Source organism: Mirounga angustirostris, unplaced genomic scaffold (genome assembly GCF_029215605.1).
Source record: "Mirounga angustirostris isolate CCGP_5_RB_7025 unplaced genomic scaffold, mMirAng1.0.hap1 SCAF_13, whole genome shotgun sequence".
NCBI classification, from domain to species: Eukaryota; Metazoa; Chordata; class Mammalia; order Carnivora; family Phocidae; genus Mirounga; species Mirounga angustirostris.
In genome coordinates this window covers 57,347,123-57,367,282 of record NW_026991721.1, presented here as the reverse complement: position 1 = coordinate 57,367,282, position 20,160 = coordinate 57,347,123, and the positions used below count along the sequence as shown (strand labels likewise).

At 37.5% G+C, this 20,160-nt stretch overlaps 1 protein-coding gene across 10 annotated transcripts in view; it reads left to right on the top strand.

Annotated features, from left to right (window-relative positions):
- NUP98 (nucleoporin 98 and 96 precursor) overlaps positions 1-20,160 on the top strand; it is a 120,627-nt gene that overhangs the window by 24,240 nt on the left and 76,227 nt on the right. For 4 of the 10 annotated variants that reach the window (XM_064576999.1, XM_045894306.3, XM_064576997.1 and 1 more), the window contains exons 7-11: positions 856-1,036; positions 2,498-2,661; positions 6,334-6,471; positions 7,904-8,042; positions 15,087-15,179. In XM_064576999.1, coding sequence (XP_064433069.1) covers positions 856-1,036; positions 2,498-2,661; positions 6,334-6,471; positions 7,904-8,042; positions 15,087-15,179 — 715 coding nt within the window. The remainder of the gene's footprint in view (positions 1-855; positions 1,037-2,497; positions 2,662-6,333; positions 6,472-7,903; positions 8,043-15,086; positions 15,180-20,160) is intronic. The other 6 variants (XM_064577001.1, XM_045894309.3, XM_045894311.3 and 3 more) reach the window with 4 other exon arrangements.

The following is a 20,160-nucleotide window of genomic DNA, read 5'->3' as shown; positions in this document are numbered from 1 at the left end:
CCTCATTTCAGACTTTATATAGGTGAAATCTTGCATTATGTGTTTTTAAGTCTGTTTTTCCACATTGTGGGATTTATCCATGGTGTTTCATGAAGTTAAAATTTGTTCATTCTTTTTTTTTTTTTTTTTTTTAAAGATTTTATTTATTTGAGAGAGAGAGAGACAGGAGGGCCTGAGAAGGGGGAAGCGTCAGAGGGAGAGGCAGGCTTCCCGCTGAGCAGGGAGCCAGACATGGAACTCGATCCCGGCACTCCGGGATCATGACCTGAGCCAAAGGCAGTCGCTTAACCGACTGAGCCACCCAGGCGCCCCAGTTTGTTCATTCTTATTGGTGTGTGATAGTGTCTTGTATATTTTGAGTGTCAACCCTGATTGTAACTGTTGCTTCCTCTGCATCCCAAACTATACTTGCTTTATTGGAAACACCCTGACTGTGAGGCAAAACTGTTAATGTTAAATTTCATCCCTTTTTTCCCTAATTTTCCAAGACCCCCTCACCCCATCCCAGAATCCTTGATCTTTTTAGCTAATTTTTACATTTGGGGTGGGAGTAGATAAAATTACATAGCATTCTACTAAAAGAAAGTACTACTGTTTATAAAAGAAAATTAAAATTAAGATAGGTTAGTCCTTTGGCCTGTAGTGTTAGTGATTACGGTATGGATCTTAATGTCCATTCTACACTATTGAAAGTGTTTTTCTGTAACGATATTAAGTTAATGTTCTGTAGTTTTCTGTTTTTTAGTCATGGTTCTTATGTGAACATGGAAATTGAATTCTAAATTTAAGTATTGTTTCCTAAATAATTTTTTTGGCTGCATGTAAAGATAGGAAATATGCTTTCCCTTCCTCTAGGAACTTCGTTTAGAGGATTATCAGGCTAACCGGAAAGGCCCGCAGAACCAAGTGGGAGCAGGTACCACAGCTGGCTTGTTTGGGTCTTCTCCAGCCACCTCCAGTGCGACAGGACTCTTCAGCTCCTCTACCACTAATTCAGGCTTTGCATATGGTCAGAACAAAACAGCCTTTGGAACTAGTAAGCACTTGGCACCATATTGAGCCATATTGAGGAGGGACAGACAACTGAAACATAATTGTCATTTTGTGATAAATGCTATGGAGAAAAATAATGCAGTGATGTTGGAGGAATAGAGTGATATGTATGTGGGGATGGAGAGAAACAGAGTTTTAAATGAAGAAGGTTAAAAAGGGCCTCACTTTGATAAGGTAGCATTTGAACAGTGACCCCTCTGAAGAAGGCAAAGGATAAAGCTGTACAAATTGCTGGGGAAGAACATTCCAGCCAGAGGAAGCTATAAGTCTAAAACCCTGAGTTTTTTTCCAAAGAGATAAGGACTAAGGGGAAGTATTGAGGGATATAGGGACTATATTTTATAGGATTTTGTGGGCCAATGTCAAGATCTGAATTTTTATTTGAGTTGGGAAGCCATTAGAAGTTGTAGAAAGAGAAGTCATGTGATTATGAGTGAAGGATCATCTGAAACCTGCTCTATTAAATAGAGTAAATTGTGGTAGCTACATTTATGAGCATAGCATAACCTAGAGACTTGGGGAATCACTGTGTTGTATCAACTTCAGAAACTCAAGAAAAAGAAAAAGTAGGTTGTAAGGGGCGAGGGTGAAAACAGATCCGTTAGGAAAGCTATTGCTTCATTCACATGAGAGATGATGGTGGGTTGGCTAAGGAGATGGAGGTGGTAAAAATGTCAGATTCTGGACCCAGTGTGAACATAGAACTGATGGGATTTGCTAATAGATTGCTTTGATGTGGAATGTGAAAGAGGGAAGTCTAGGATGAGGACTAAATTCCTTTAATACAAACACTACTTTTGTACAGGTAGTACATATATATGATAAAAAGTTCATGAGACACAAAAAAGTCTGTAACCAAAGTTATCTTCTTTCTCTCCCCTAGCTACCATTTTTCCCCCATAGAAACAAGCTAAAGTTAGACCTTTTCGTGATCTTTTAGAGAGATTTATATACACCCACAAATACACAGATAAATACATGTTTAAGTGGCATTTAACATTCATTTCAATCCTGGTGTTCTGTGATGTAGCTTAGCCATATATTCATTATCAAGTACAATGTATTCTATGCTGGAATTATAAAGAGAAAGCCCCTGTTCTCAAGAAAAACTTAGTCTAACAGGGTTAAAATACACATACAGATTTTGAGTGTAGTGTGGTATCTTGTAAAATGGAAAGTTTTGGACTCAAAAGAGGAAAATTACTTAGCCCAGCCAGGGTTCTTGGGGTCAGAATATTATTGTAGGAATTAAAGTCTGAACGAAATCCAAGTTAGGTGAAAAAGGATGGGAAGTGAAATGTTTATTTAGTTTGAGTAGTGAATTAATGTAGGGTAATTTAGATATGTATTCAAGAATATTAAGGCTGTTGCAGTAACTGAGTAACGTAAGGTTTGAGGGTTTTTTCCTCCATTTATTTTTACTTTATTTTTTTCTTTCTGAAAGGTACCACTGGATTTGGAACAAATCCGGGTGGTCTCTTTGGACAACAGAATCAGCAGACCACCAGCCTCTTCAGCAAACCATTCGGCCAGGCCACAACCACCCAGAACACTGGCTTTTCTTTCGGTAATACCAGCACACTAGGACAGCCAAGCACCAGCACCATAGTAAGCAACCAGGCCCTTCGTTAACACCACATCGTACATTCATAGAGCTAAGTAATGAGGCTTCTAATCATGTCAAACTAGCCAGTTCTACCTCTAGTAGTTCTTAAGGGTTGATGGTATGTAGTAAAGGAAAGAGCAAAATGTAAAAAATTAAAACCTAGATTCTAGTACAAGCTCTACTCTTTACTCATTGAGAGGCTGTTGAGCAAGTTACCTCTTCTTTCTGAGCTGCTTAGTGTGCTAGAATTGGCCATCCTGAAGGCTACACCTTAGGACATTGGCTGTATCCATTCTGTAGAGTAATAGGAGAAAATACTTATAAATTACTGGCTGTATTTCAGAGTATTCTTTCATCTTGTTCCCTTAAGTGGGGTCAGGCAAAGGTGTGTAATTCATTAAAATAAATAAGGGAGCATTAAAACTCAGAGCTATATTGGATAATTGATACTTCTGTGCAAAAAGCAAAAAAGGAAGTACTAGAGTCACTACCAGTTTATTTCTAAGGACTCTTCTAGGGAAGAATAAAATTAAGATTAATAAGAGGTATGATTTATTGATTCGAATTCTTGGAATTTAACTGGCCTTTAAGTTAAAGATATTTTATCTGATTAAAAAACAATTACAGCCAGACCCCAAAATCTTAGAAATACTGGCAAACAAAATTCAGTAACATTAAAAGGATTATAACCATACCATGTGGGATTCATCCCAGAATGTTGGTTCAACATAGAAAAATTAATAAACCAGAGAAATAAAAAAGGGATGCCTCGGTGGCTCAGTTGGTTAAGCTTCTGATTCTTGATCTCAGCTTAGGTCTTGATCTCAGGGTCATGAGTTCCAGCCCACATGGGGCGGCGGGGAGTGTGGAGCCCACTTAAAAAAAAAAAAAAGGATAAAAGAAAAACAATAAAAAACAGAAACCACATGACTTCAGTAGGTACAGAGAAAGCGTTTGATACCCTTTCATGATAAAAACACTAAACAAAAAATAGAAAGGAACTCAGAATAGCCAAAATAATCTTGAGAAAGAAGAAAGCTAGAAGACTCGCATTGTTTCAATTTTATTTTATTTTATTTTTAAAGATTTTATTTATTTATTTGACAGAGACACAGCAAGAGAGGGAACACAAGCGGGGGAGTGGGAGAGGGAGAAGCAGGCCCCCGGCCAAGCAGGGAGCCCGATGCGGGGCTCGATCCCAGGACCCTGGGATCATGACCTGAGCTGAAGGCAGACACTCACTGCCTGAGCCACCCAGGCGCCCTTTCATTGTAATTTTTAATGGGTATTGTGGCATAAAAAACTAGATAGTAGTATTTTCAAAAATTTGGCGAAATTGGAAACCTTACACATTACTGGTGGGAATGTAAGGTAATACAACCACTTTGGAAAACAGTTTGGTGGTTCCTCAAAATGTTACACACAGAGTTACCATTTAACCCAGTAATTGCACACCTTGGTATTTCACCAACAGAAATGAAAACACAAAAATTTGTACACAAATGATTATAACATAGCCAGAATGTAGAAACATCTCAAATGTCCATTAATGAATGAATTTAAAAAAATGTGTATTCAGGGCGCCTGGGTGGCTCAGTCGTTAAGCGTCTGCCTTCGGCTCAGGTCATGATCTCAGGGTCCTGGGATCGAGCCCCGCATCGGGCTCCCTGCTGCGCGGGAAGCCTGCTTCTCCCTCTCCCACTCCCCCTGCTTGTGTTCCCTCTCTCTGTCAAATAAATAAATAAAATCTTAAAAAAAAAAAAAATGTGTATTCATACAGTGGAATATTACTCGGCCATAAATGGAATGATAAATGTTACAACGTGGTTGGGACCTTTTAAACATGCCAAGTTTAAACAAGTTAAGCCATCCACAAAGGACCACATTTTATAGGATTCCATTCATACAAAATAATCAGAATGGACAAATCCATGGAAACAAAAAGTAGATTCGTGATTGATTGCCTAGGAATAGGGAGTGATTCTTAACGGGCCTGGGGTTTCTTTTTGGAGTGATGAAACTGTTCTAAATTTAGAGAGTAGGGGTAATTGCATAAGTCTGAACATAGGGAAAAAAACCTAAATAGTGAACTTTAAATGGGTAAATTTTATGGTATGTGAATTATGTCTTAGTAAAGCTGTTTAAAAACACTGTGTTTGGGGCACTTGGGTGGGCTCAGTCAAGCATCTGACTCTTGGTTTGGGCTCAGGTCATGAGCTCAGGTATGTCAGATCGAGCCCCACATCAGACTTCATGCTCAGTGGGGAGTCTGCTTGAGACTCTCTTCCCTCTCCCTCTTCTCCCCACCTCCCTACCCCCCACATGGGCTCGCACGTCCTCTCTCTCTCTCTCTCGGTCTCAAATAAATAAATCTTTAAAAACAAACAAAAAACCCAGCACTGTTGAATTCTCAGTTCAGTAATAATAGTCCATTAGTGCAGTATTTTTTTGTTGTCGTTAACTAATGCAAAAATAAAATACCTTCTTAAACATTGGATATGAATTTTGCTTATTTGAAATGAGTGTAGTTTTTTTTTTTTTTTTTTAAGATTATATTTTTATTTGACAGAGACACAGCGAGAGAGGGAATACAAGCAGTGGGAGTGGGAGAGGGAGAAGCAGGCCTCCCGCCGAGCAGGGAGCCCGATGCGGGGCTTGATCCCAGGACCTGGAATCATGACCTGAGCTGAAGGCAGCCGCTTAACGACTGAGCCACCCAGGCGCCCCATGAGTGTAGTTTCTTATCTCAAATTAAGACGACTTTGGGATGCCTGCGTTGCTGGGTTGCTGGGTTAAACATCCACCTTTAGCTCAGGTCGTGATCCCAGGGCCCTGGGATCAAGTCCCTCATCAGGCTCCTTGCTCAGCGGGGAGCCTGCTTCTCCCTCTGCCTGCCGCTCCCCCTGCTTGTGTGCTCTCTCTCTCTCTGACAAATAAATAAAATCTTTTAAAAAAAAAAAAGACTTTAACTTTACACTCCTGCCTCTGTCCAGATTGATTATTTCTTCTGATTGTTTTCAGTTACTTGATTCAAAATCCATTCCACAGCTCAGTGTTGATTAGTTCTTTCAGCATAACTATCTGAAAATGAAGCATTCTGTCATATTGTTTTGTTTTCAGTGTTGCAACCCTGCTGTTTCTTAGAGCATAGGAGTTAGTATAAAGTCTTATTAGCTGCCCAGGACCTTGGAACTCATCGGGCTTAGATGTAGGTATGAATTTCTGGTCCTGTCACTCAGGAGCTGTGACATCTTGGGCAAGTTTTTAACTGCCCCGAGGTGGGATTTTTGTTTTGTTTTGTTTTGTTTTTAAAGACTTTATTTATTTGACAGAGAGACACAGCGAGAGAGGGAACACAAGCAGGGGGAGTGGCAGAGGGAGAAGCAGGCTCCCCGCGGAGCAGGGAGCCCGACGCGGGGCTCGATCCCAGGACCCTGGGATCATGACCTGAGCCGAAGGCAGACGCTTAACGACTGAGCCACCCAGGCGCCCCTGTTTTGTTTTTTTAAATGGCCCTCCTCATCAGGGTTGTTGTGAAGAAAAGAAATGCTCTATGTATTTAGCATAATGTATATCAAATAAACTTTTTTAAAATGGCAACAATTATTAATCTAAGACTCTTAAAGAAAACAGACTGTTGTAGGATATCTTTTAATGTAGATTACTTTTTGCAGGGTTTATTTGGAGTGACCCAAGCCTCACAGCCTGGAGGTCTTTTTGGGACAGCTACAAACACCAGCACTGGGACAGCATTTGGAACAGGAACGGGTCTCTTTGGGCAGCCCAACACTGGATTTGGTGCTGTTGGTTCGGTAGGTTTTTACAGTTGACTCTAATTTGAAGATGTGTATACATTGGTTAAAGGAATTTCTAAGAAAGATTTAATTATCTTTCAAGTGTTTTTACTGGATACATTATATGACTTGATACTGATATAACTAAAGCTATTTGGTGCAAAAAAGAATAACCAGGTAACTTCAGTAGGTTAATTTTCAAGTAGTAAGTTCTTTTTTAAACTTCTTTGCCTCAGTGCTTATGTACAGTTTACTTCTGGTAGCAAAATATCACTCCAGTTGGTTAAATTGAGTCTAAATTGAAGTGCTTTCATTCTTAAAATCGGGTGACTTTTAATTCCTATATCTAACCTCTTTTTGGGGTGATAAGTTGGTATGATACTTGAGAAGTAAACATTCTAAGTTGCTAAAATTGTTGGCGGTCTCATGGTTTTCATGCAATGGAGGCTTAACTGAATTGTGTTCCTTGTTAAGTTATTTAAGTAAACTATTTAGGAGTGCACTTGACCTAAAAATAATAGTAAATTCTGTATGGCCATTTAACTATGTGAGAATTAGTATGAAACAGCCAATCTGTATTATGTACCCATTAAAAAAAGCTTTGAACATGCTGTTGTGGCTAATTAAAAAAAAAGAAAAGAAAAGAAAAATTCCAAAATGTGAATTTCATGGAAATTAAAATCTGTTATTTCCTAATTTTTCTTTGGGCAGCTAATTGAGATGAGAAATTGAGAAAATTATATAATGCTTCAAAAAGTTCTTTTTAATAACCACTTTATTGAGATATAATCCGTATGCCATACAATTCACCCTTTCAAGGCTTATAATTCAGTGGTTTTTAGTTTACCAACAGACTGTGGAACTATCACCATAGTCAATTTTAGAACATACTCATCACCTTAATAAAAAGAAGCCTCATACTCATTAGTAGTCACTTTTCATTTCTCCCCAGTTACCTCAGGCTTACTGTCTACAGATTTATCTATTCTGGACATTTCATATAAATGGAATCACATAATGTGTAGTCTTTTGTGACTCATTTCTTTTACTTAGCATAATGTTTTGAAGGCTCATCCATGTTCTAACATGTTTTAATTTTTTATTATAACTGTTTATACTGGCAAATTAAATACATGATACTTTTCTGTTACCAGGTAAAGAAATATTTGATTACTTTATTGTTTTCTTTGCTCCACTGTAATACTGTGTTTGCTGAAGGGTTGCCATTAACTTCTTAGGCTAGGAGCATGCTCTATAAAGTTAATCTTGCTCAGATTAGTATACTTTTCTGATAGTCTTTATTCACATTATGCCTATTTTTTCATAAAAGTTATGACCTCTCCTCTTGCTTACCTCATCCTCAATCCAGTTTACCTGAGGTAACCTCTATTTGTTGTTTGGAGTGTATCTTTATACTACTTAAAATTTTCCTGTGTTTTATTCTTTTTAGACCCTGTTTGGCAATAACAAGCTTACTACATTTGGAACCAGCACAACCAGTGCTCCTTCATTTGGTACAACCAGTGGCGGGCTCTTTGGTAACAAACCAACCCTGACTTTAGGAACCAATACAAACACTTCCAATTTTGGTACATATAAAAAGCAGGTTTGGCTCTCTTAAAGTTACACTGACTATACCACACATCATTCTCCTGATTCATATGATTGGGAATTTTTAAAAATTCTCAGGTAAGCTGTGGCTTGATGTGAGGTACCGGAGGGAAAGATTTAAAATCATGGACTTGGGTTGACATACTTAGAAAAGTTGTAAATTGCCTTACCTCATTATTAGTCTCTTAATTGCCTGCTTTGGATAAAATGGGCCATTCAGCACATGCAGTGGTACCTTGTAGAAAATTGCTTCTCTAATGGAGATAGATTTTTTCCAAAATAAGGAAATAGATTTTCTTTAGATTACCTCACTGGTAGTTGAGAAACCAGAAGTGAAACCCATTCGGTTGAAAGAACACATTGTTTTAGGCCAGGTTTCAAACAGGGAAGTAGTGTACAAATGAGATTTGATGATTTTTTTAAATGTTTTTTGTTGTCATTTTTGTTTTGATTCTTAGTTGTTTTTTGAGATTTCATAATTTTTTTTGAGATTGCGTGATTCTTACTGAAAATTGGAGTTTTCCCTCAAGCTGCAAAAGTATATTTTTGATTGCATGTTCATTTTTAAAAATTTGGAAAATACAGATTAGATTGAATAATAATTAAAAAATAACCCTAAACCACTATTCAGAGATATGTTGGAAAAATTAAACTTGTTTAATAGAAACATTATATTATTCTAAATGTCTTTAATAATTTGTGTTAGATAACGAAAGTTCATTTTATGTGCCAGATATATTATTAGGCACAGGGGGTATTTAGTGTGAAATGAATGAAAAGATGGTTATTGGAGTGCCTGGCTGGCTCAATTACAGAGTTTTACAGTTTTTCAGTGTTTTTAAATGGTCTTATAGTGTACTAGAGAAAGAGACTACATTAAGAATCTGTTAGAAGGTGATACGTTTTTACAGAAATGCATATGTGAAAGAAATAGGTACCAATTCCTAAATTTTTGCACTTAATTTTATTATTATTTTTAAAAGATTTTATTTATTTGATAGAGATCACGAGCAGGGGAAAGGGCAGAGGGAGAAGCAGACTCCCTGCTGAGCAGGGAGCCTGATGTGGGACTCGATCCCAGGACCCTGGGATCATGACCTGAGCTGAAGGTAGACACTTAACCAACCAAGCCACCCAGGCGCCCTTATTTATTTTTTTAATGAAGATTTTATTTATTTATGTATTTATTTGAGAGAGAGAGGGAGAAGGAAGCTCCCCACTGAGCATGGAGCCTGATGTGCAGCTCTATCCCAGGACCCTAGGATCATGACCTGAGTCGAAGGCAGACGCTTAATCGACTGAGCCACCCAGGCGTCCCCAATTTGATTTTTTAAAAGATTTATGTATTTATTTGAGAGAGAGAGCACGAGCGCGGGGAGAAGGGGGTTGAGGGAGAGGGAGAGAGAGTCCCCAAGCAGACTCTGTGCTGAGCGACCCAGAGATCATGACCTGAAGTGAAACCAAGAGTTCACGCTTAACCAACTGCACCACCCAGCTGCCCCTTTAATTTGATTTTTTTAACCTTTTTTGTTGTGTTGCTCGCTCACTCTTAGTAGTGATTATCATTTCAACGATTAATTCTTTTTGATTATGAAAGAATGGTTTTGAGGCATTGGGCTTGGTTAGCATGGGTATCTATTTTGAGTACTTGTTTATTTTATAAAATTAAGATGGGAAAGATACTTAAAGGTTAAATTAGAGTTTTTCAATCTTTTTTCATCACTGTCACTCCTTCCCCCAAAAGCTTTGTAATCATCTTCTTACCCTGTGAGATTTTAATACCACATGTGTTCTGTTATATCTGTTTATGTACTGTGGCCCTTTGGAGGGCCATAAGCCATTGTATAGCTGTGATTCATTTAGCCCCTCAAGAACCAATTTTCCCTTCCTTTGAAAATGCGTGTTTTTTGGTGCATTCTTCATGCTCAGAAAAAAACCAAACATTGTTTTTAGGTGGGTGCTTATATAGGCTAAAGTGATAAAATGGGCTAGACTTCTGAAATATACTTGATGTTCTTCATCATTGCGAATTTCTGATTTGTTTGGAGATTTTGTTGTTGTTGTGTAAATACATTTATATTCATGTTTGATGTTTTGAAAGTGAAAGAGTTCATTTTTATCCAATATGCCTCACTAGCTTATGTGATGAATCTTAATTGTCCTAATTTTTTTTCCTTTTTTAATCCCCAGTTTTGACCTAATGCCTGGCATAGAATAGGTACTCACTAAAACTTGGTTAAATGAATTAATGAGTGAATAAATGGGGCCCTAAGAGTAAGGATTCCTTCTAAGTCAGATGGGGGTTGCATGGTAGCAAGTTTTGTTCTACTCTTGGGTGAATTTAACATCCCATTACTACCCTTGAGGGATCCTAAGTAAGGCTTTCTTTGATATTCTTGTTTTCTTGGGAAGCTATCAACTTTGAGTTTGTGGACAGAGTCTTCTGATTTGGAAATAAGCCATATAACAAATCTGGAAATGGGATAAGATTATACAAAGATTTAGAGCATCATTATATTATTGTTAGTCACACATCCATTATGGGATTTTGTTTCATTTGGCTGCTGATTAATTCACAGAGTTAAAGGTTGGGGTACCTGCTGCTACAGTTGGTGTTGTGAGATCCTTAAGTCATTCTTTAGAGTCATCAGCTTATTTTCTTAGTAAATGATTATTCCTGGGAGGGACGGGTTTAAGATTAAATGAGTATAAGATAGTGTCTGAATTTCCGAATGAATGGAGGAGTAGAATTGTTTCAGGAGAGGAATTACAGACAGTATGTCAACACTTGTGAGCAACAGTTTAAAAAGATTGCTTCTGGGACGCCTGGGTGGCTCAGATGGTTAAGCGTCTGCCTCCCGCTCAGGTCATGATCCCAGCCCACATCAGGCTACCTGCTCAGTGGGGAGCCTGCTTCTTCCTCTCCCTCTGCCTGCCGCTCCCCCTGCTTGTGCTCTCTCTCTCTCTGACAAATAAATAAAATCTTTAAAAAAAAATAAAAATAAAGAGATTGATTCTTTGGGTATTGATAAGATGGTGCTGGGCAATAAATCAGTGATTCTTCCATACTGTATGGTTAAGTGGACAGTTAAGGAGCTATTTGTATACTTAAACATCTTTTTTATTTTAAAAGCTCATTTTTCTGAATTGCGATATAATTGAAATATAACAGTAGTTTCCGGCGTAGGACATATGATTTGGTATTTCTGCCGAATCATATAATAGACTAGTTAACATGTTACTAACATGTTAACATGTTAACAGTAAGACTAGTTAACATGTTACCAAACGTAGTTATATGTTTTTTGTGTGTGTATGATGAGAACTTTTAGGATTGCTATTTTAGCAACTTTCAAATATGCAAGACGGTATTAACTATCGTCACCATGCTGTACATTACATCCCCATGACTTACTTATTTTATAACTGGAAGTTTGTACCTTTAGATCCCCTTTCACCCATTTCACCCATCCCCTCATCACCTTCTTCTGGCAGCCACCAATCTATTGTCTGTATCTATAAGCTGTTTTTTTGTGTGTGTTTTATAAGATTACACATACAAGTGAGGTCCTGCAGTATTTGTCTTTCTCTATATGGCTTGTTTCACTTAGCATAATGCTTTCAAATTCCATCCCTGTTGTCACAAATGGCAAGATTTCATTGTCCTTTACAGCTGAATAATAATCCATTATATGTATATATCACATCTTTATCCATTTATCCATCAGTGGCTATTTAGGTTATTTCCTGTATTTTGGCTATTGTAAATAATGCTGCAGTGAATATGGGGGTGCATGTCTTCCTGGGTTAGTTTTTTAGTTTTCTTTGGATAAATACCCAGAAGTGGGATTGTTAGATCATATGGAATCTATATTTTTAATTTTTTTGAGGACCCTCCATACTGTTTCCCACAGTGTCTACACCAATTTACATGCTCACCAATGGTGCACCAAGGGTTCCCTTTTCTCCACATTTTTACCAACACTTGTTATTTTTTGTCTTTTTGATAATAGCCATTCTAATAGGTATGAGGTGATAACCTCGTTGTGGTTTTGATTTGCATTTCCCTGATGATTAATGATGTGGAGTATCTTTGCATATGTCCTTTGGCCATCTGTATGTCTTCTTTGTAAAGAGAACAACTCAGATCCTCTGCCCATTTTTAATTAGATTGTGTTTTTGCCACTGGATTGAGTTCTTTATGTATTGTGGATATTAACCTCTTATCAGATCTATGATTTGCAAATATTTTCCCTTATTCAGTAGGTTACCTTTTCATTTTGTTGATGGTTTCCTTTGCTGTACAGAAGCTTTTTAGTTTGATGTAGTCCCAGTTGTTTCTTTCTGCTTTTGTTGCCTTTGCTTTTGGTGTCACATCCAAAAAATCATTGCCAAGACAGATTTTTTTTTTTAAATTAACATACAATGTATTATTTGTTTCAGGGGTACAGGTCTGTGATTCATCAGTCTTACACAATTCACAGCGCTCACCATAGTACATACCCTCCCCAGTGTCCATCACCCAGCCACCCCATCCCTCCCACCCCTCTCCACTCCAGCAACCCTCAGTTTGTTTCCTGAGATTGAGTCTCTTATGGTTTGCCTCCCTCTCTGTTTCGGCCAAGACAGATATTAAGGAGCTTAATGCCCATGTTTTCTTCTAGGGGTTTTATACTTTCACGTCTTAGAGTTCAAGTCTTTAATTTTTGTTTATGGTGTAAGATGGTGGTCCAGTTTCATTCTTTTGCTGTCCAGTTTTCCCAGCACCATTAATTGGAGAGACTGTCCTTCCCTATTGTATATGCTTAACTCCTTTGTTGTAAATTAATTGACCATTAATTAATCGTCCTTAATTTTCATTTAAAAATTGTTTTGAAATAACAGAGTTAATCAACTTTTGTCAGTTAGAATCGGAGGAAATGTGTGGTATAAACAGTGTAAGTTGGGACTTATTTCCCTCATGTGGGTTTGAGGTAGCTCACAAATATTTTCTGCTGTTTACTGGGCTGGAAGATCCTTTCTGGTTAAATTTTAACTCAAAAAGAAAAAGAGTATCTCCAAGTACATTTTTTCCTGGTTTTTTTTCCTTCTTTAAAAAAAACTGTGCTTGAGTAGCAGTACTCCCATTTTGTGGCATAGCTATTAGTTAGCACAATTGAAGAAAATTTTTAGTGAATGTATGATTTAAAATGTGTCAGATTATGTCAGATCCCATGCATTTTTAAGTGAGATTAGAAATATATTTTCAAACTGTTTAAATTCTTTGCTTTCATTGAGATAATCCAGATATTGGCATGACTAACTATAACATTCTTAGTTGGTGATAATGTCCTATATTTCAGGATACTCTCTTTACTCTGTTATCTTTCGTACTTGATCCCCCTCCATGATACCTTTTAAAAAGACTTCTGAGTGTTCCATGAACAAGGTTTGCTGGCCAGTGATTGATTTTTTTTTTTTTCCCCCTCCTATCAAGAGATTAATGATGGGACGCCTGGCTGGCTCAGTCAGTAGAGCATGCAACTCTTTTTCTTTTATAAAGATTTATTTATTTATTTTAGAGAGAGAGCGCGTGCGCGCATGTGCACTCTAGTGAGTTGGGGGAGGAGCAGAGGGAGAGAATCCTCAAGCAAACTCCCCTCCAAGTGCGGAGCCCAATGCAGGGCTTGATCCCACAACCCATGAGATGACCTGAGCCGAAACGAAGAGTCAGATGCTCAACTGACTGAGCCACCCAGGTGCCCCTGGAGCATGCAACTCTTGATCTCGGGGTCTTGAGTTCGAGCCCAGTGTTGGGTGTAGAGATTCTTTAATGATTAAAAAAAAAAAAAGATTAATGATATGCTGATTGGATGTTTTGTTGATATTTAGCTACAAAAGGAGTGCAGAAACTTCGTGGACATATCTGAACAAAAGGGAAATAATAGCAATAATGCAGTAGAGGTGTCTTTTGGTGAAACCTGTGGATTTTCAAGGGGAATCATAGGATTTTCTCTAGATGGGAGGTCATAGTGAAGGAGGGTGATTTCTTTAACTCTCCATCATCTCTCATAATAAAACAGTTCAACCCAAGAAAAGTTATTTATAGATTATTTTCTCTCCTAATATCAGCTAGTTAAGTCCTTGAGTGCTCCTATGAGTTGATTGAGTATGACACCATTAAAGTTCCAATGTGTGATCAGCCAGCCACACATTACTGCCCATACAAGGTTCATCTGTTCAAAACCAAAGCTACTGTGGAGATTTTTTTTTTTTTTAAGATTTTATCCATTCATTTGACACAGAGAGAGAGAGCTAGAGGAGGAACACAAGCAGGGGGAGTGGGAGAGGGAGAAGCAGGCTTTCTGCTGAGAGCAGGGAGCCCGATGTGGGACTTGATCCCAGGACCCTGGGAGCGTGACCCGAGCTGAAGGCAGACGCCTAACGACTGAGCCACCCAGGCGCCCTACTGTAGGGATTTTTATAGGTAAATTTCTATTAGCAAGAACCTTTAGCTTCAGTAAAGTGTCTTTGAGATTGTCTTATTTTTAATATATATATATTAAGGTTTATTTATTTAAGTAATCTCTACCCATTGTGGGGCTCAAATTCACGACGCTGAGATCAAGAGCCATGTGCTCTACTGACTGAGCCAGTTAGGCACCCCGACTATCTTATTTTTAGTGAAAGTTTGAGGGAATGCATTTTTCTTCCATTAATTAGACATGAAAAATAGGTTTGAGGCTCTGAGTCTTACAAAGGGATTGTATATGCTCAAGCACAATCACTTTAATGGATGTTACCCGGTATTGAATATTTCAAGTCTGAAACATAATTAAATAGGAAGATTTTGGGGTCTGTTTATAGGCATCAAAATTAAAATTCTTTAAAAAGGTTAAGTTAGCTTACCATTTACAATTTCTAAATATTAATAACTGACAGGATGCAAAGCTTAGAGTCAGACTGCCTTTTTAAAAATTCCCTTGTATAGGAAATTGAGAGTTGTGTTAACAGTACAGTCCACTCATCTTTTGTCCTTCTAGGTTTTGGCACAAACACCAGTGGGAGTAGTATTTTTGGAAGTAAACCAGGACCTGGGACTCTGGGAACTGGGCTTGGTGCAGGATTTGGAACAGGTAAGGAACTGTACCATGAGATTTAGGAAGTGACACAGCTTGGCTTTCTAATTGCTGGAACTTAGGACCTCTGTTTGATCATATGCTGGGGAATAAGAGGACTAGATTTGCATTTTCACAAATGGACTTATAAAACATTCCCAGCAGTTTTGCTTTACCAGGTTTTAAAACATTTGGACGTTTTATCTTAAAAGTTATATGCTTCCTTTCTATAAAATGTTTTTCTTCTGATAGTCCTAGTCTATCTGGGATTTTTAGTATTTAATGTGAGACTTGTCAATATGATGGCATTATTAACTTTCAGTTCCCTTGTGCTGCCTTTGTAACAGGAAGGCATTTGAGACTTTGAACTGTTAATCAAGTAAGCTTTATTACCCTTATAGTAAGAGAGAGCAGTAAGAGCATTAGTTGAAGTAATTAGCAAATACTCTGAGGTTTTAGTAAGGTCTGTGCATACTTCTCAATTCTTTCCACCTTGATGTAGAGCTGTCATACCTTTGTCTCTGTTCCTACTATTGATAATTTATTTTTTAGTGCCTTTGAAGATATTGACCCTTCTGCCTACCAAACTGTTTTAAGCAATATGAGAGTGGTAGTGGTCATAAATGAATAACAGCATGTACAGTTCCAACAAGGTTGTTAAAGCATATAGTTTTGTCTATTTCCCAAGTCATCTGACCATGGGTGTGTGGTCATTTAGTTGCAAACCATTTATTTCCATGGTCTCTGCTTCCACTATCCAGTTATCTGTTGTCTTTGCTACTATGCTCTGATCACTTATCTTTCATCTCTCTCTCTCTCTTTTTTTTTTTTTTTAAGATTTTACTACTCAGCAATCTCTATACCCAATGTGGGGCTTGAACCCACAACCCTGAGATCAAGAGTTGTATGCTCCACCAACTCAGCCAGCCAGGCGCCCCTGTCCTTTCCTTTTTAATAGAACCTCATTTTATACTCTATGAACTATTTCCTTCCATTTTCTTTTTTAAATAAAAGATATAAGTGTTTTAAAAAAAATTCAACAATACAGAAGTATGATAAGTCAACGTATATCAGTTGTGAAGTAACAGCTATTTAAAGTTTGGCGTGTTCTTGTCAGACTCCTTTACATTTTATACATTTTTTTCATTTTATACGTTTTTCAAATGTGTACAAACACATACAGTTGTACATGTGTGTTTTATGTATTTTCTATTATCTTCTTAAATAGAAACCATATCCTACATGAGTGGTTTTTTTAAACCAAAGGCTGAGGTACGTTAGTTGGATGTAATAGTTATATAGTGGGCTGCAAACAGCATTTAAAGAAAAAAATAATAGAATGGGAAACTCATTTACAAAGTAAGGTTAACTATCATTGAATTTTTGTTTTAGTTATATGTGTGTGTGTGTGTGTGTGTTATGGGTCTCCGTGTATTTCATATTGTGTGCTACAGTCAAAAATGTTTCAAACTGAAAGCAACTGCCTTACATGGTATTCTGTATTTCATTTTTTCATTTCCCATGACATTTTGGGCATATAGTTTTTTCTTTGGTCAGTATATATATAGATCTGACTTATTCTTTAAAAATAACTGTTCGGTATTCCATTGTGTATATATGTGCGTATATACACATGACATAAGTACATACACATAACATAATTCAGTTTTCCCCTTTTAGTAGATGTTTGAGTTATTTGATATTAGCAATGCAATAGTGAAGATCTTTGTTACATAATTTTGTATGTGTTAGTATTACTGTGGGATTGATAGTTGGAATTGGGTCAGAAGATACACACGTTTTGAATTTTGGTCAGTCTTGCTAATTTGCCTTCCAAAAAGAATGCCAATATGAATTTTTGCTCTCATTGTATTAAAGTGCTCATTTTCCCCATACTTTTCCATATTGTTGGACTTTTTCATCTTTAAATGCATGATAGTGGAAATTGGTGTATTCTGATTTGCACTTCACTCATTACTGATGAAGGATACTCCTATGTATGTTTACTGGCCATTTGAATCTTAATTCCTTATTCATAATATTTGATCATTGTTTCTTCATCTATTTTTGAGACAGCTTTATATATTGTGGATATTAACTCTTTTGGGTTGTATGGTAGAGTTTTACTTGAACTTTTTAACTTATCCAAATTCTATCATATATATTTTACAAGAAATAAAAATTAAAAAGCTGTAGTTTTTTGTGTAGTGTGAACCCTAAACTTAAGCAGAATATGTCATCTGACATCAGTGTTCTTTTCTAATCCTGGAGGTAAAATTAGCTTTGGCGTGGGTAAATTACAAGCTTTTTCAAGGGTAGTTTTGACCCTAGACAGTTTGTGAACCATAAACCTAAAGCTCAGGTAAGATGCTACTTTAATGTCTGTTACAGATATTTCCACCAAGTGTTTAAGTTTACCATTTAATTTTATGGTATCGTCATGTTCAAGTTTTATTTTATTTTTATTTTACTTTTTTTTAAGATTTTATTTATTTATTTGACAGAGAGAGACACAGTGAGAGAGGGAACACAAGCAGGGGAAGTGGGAGAGGGAGAAGCAGGCTTCCCGCGGAGCAGGGAGCCCGATGTGGGGCTTGACCTGAGGATCCTGGGATCATGACCTGAGCCGAAGGCAGACGCTTAACAACTGAGCCACCCAGGCGCTCCACATGTTTTATTTTTATGTGGTTAAAGTTGTCATTCTTTCCTTTTTGGCTTCTAGGTCTTGCAGGTTATTAGCAGTGCCTTCTCCTATAGTCCCAAGTTATATAATGTCGTATAGTTTTTTCTAATGCTATCATCATCTCTTCCACGATAATGTAATTTCTCAGCCTTTTTGTTTATTTGAATATGTTCAGTTTTCCTTAAGTAGTTCTACTTCAGAGACAACAGATAACATTTTTACTGCTGTAATATATCCCTCATTCATGCTTTGTTTGTATAAACTAAAACCCAAATACAATCAGTAAAGAATTTTACACCTCCAACCTTAGCAGCAATAGATCATGTAGGGAAATGAAAGTTCTGTGAACCACCATGCATACACTGGTGGAATTCTTTGATGGTCACCTCTGCTAAAGTAGACTTTAGGCTTTGAGAGCAGGGTGTCTTAAGATGTTATATGTAAATACCCACGTTCATGAACTCTGCATTTCATGGTATCACAAGGAGAATAGCACTGTAGCTTTGGGTGATGTCTTTTTGGGGGCACTAACTAAGTGGGTATTCTTTGCACCTTTTTTTTGAGTGATGGAGATTCATACTCCTTTTATTTTGAGTGATAGAGATTCAGACTCCTACCTCAGCAAAGGTAAAATTTCCTATAAGAAATTTTCCTATAAAACATTTTATGTTATTCTTTGGTGTGTGATATTTTCCCACCTGATGTGCTCGGACTAAGGAACATTCATTAAATCATGGGAGTATAAGTTTCTGATTTGACAGTGATATTAACTGTCATTGGCACTATCAATAGTATGGCATTTTCTTGGTAGTTACTTGGTAATATTAAGAAATTTTAGTTCTTAAAAATTTTCCATGAAGTAATAAGTTTAAGGGTACATCTAGTAAAGTTCATTGTTGATAAGGTATACGCAGAAAAATTTACCCAAAGTAATAGATACCATAAATAAAATTAAATTTTAATGTTTATTGGAAGATCTCAAAAGGAATATAACCATTTTCGCTTTTCTCTTGAGTATCCTTGGAGTTTCTAGGGCCACTATTACCATGGTGCTCCCCATATATCTGCTTTATGATTCCTACAACTAATTATAAATACACCACATTTTATAAATTGACATTATCTTTCATCAGAGTGTCCCTTAACTTGTGGACTATTAGTAGGTCTTTTCATTAAACATAAAAATCCATTTACATAATAGGAGATAGCTCTGGATAAAATGCGTATTTTTCCGTTAATAAATTGCAACAGTATGCAGACAGGTCACTTTATGACAGTCTCTTTCCAGGTCACCTGAACCTCCCAATGCCTTTTTTATTCTTTTTTGGCTTATTGAAGTAACAGTGGTTTTTAGACTGTTTCATGGTTCTTCATCAAGGACTGCTACAAAGGTGAGGGAAATACACACCCACCCAGATGAGAAATTTTTGTCCATTTTATTTTTTTAAAAAGATTTCATTTATTTGTTTGTCAGAGAGAGAGAGTGTGCACAACAGGGGGAGCAGGCAGAGAGAGAAGCGGGCTCTCCACTGAGCAAGGATCCTGATGCTGGACTTGATCCCACCTGGGATCATGACCTGAGCCAAAGGCAGATGCTTAACTGACTGAGCTACTCAGGCGTCCCTGTCTGTTTTATATATTTGGGTTTCTTCTAAGTTTTTGTTCAGGGGGTAAAGAGGTATTTGTTACCTGGAAAAATAAAGAATTCTGAAATTTGTGCTGTAAACTATGTCCTTCAAGGAAGTAATTTCAGTTTTTCTTGGAATTTTCACCAATTTCTAATGGTTTGCAACTTTATTTTATTTATTTATTTATTAAAGATTTTATTTATTTGTATGACAGAGAGAGACACAGCGAGAGAGGGAACACAAGCAGGGATAGCGGGAGAGGGAGAAGCAGGCTTCCTGCAGAGCGGGGAGCCCGATGTGGGGCTCGATCCCAGGACCCTGGGATCATGACCTGAGCCGAAGGCAGACGCTTAACGACTGAGCCACCCAGGTGCCCCTGGTTTGCAACTTTATTTTTTTTTTTTTTTTTTTTTAAAGATTTATTTATTTATTTGAGAGAGCGAGAATGAGAGAGAGAGAGAGTACATGAGAGGGGGGAGGGTTAGAGGGAGAAGCAGGCTCCCCGCCGAGCAGGGAGCCCGATGCGGGACTCGATCCCGGGACTCCAGGATCATGACCTGAGCCGAAGGCAGTCGCTCAACCAACTGAGCCACCCAGGCGCCCCTGGTTTGCAACTTTAAAAGGAGTCTTATTTCCTATTCTAAAGCTGGGCTTTGGGAGAAATAATCCCTTCGCTACATTGTTGTCT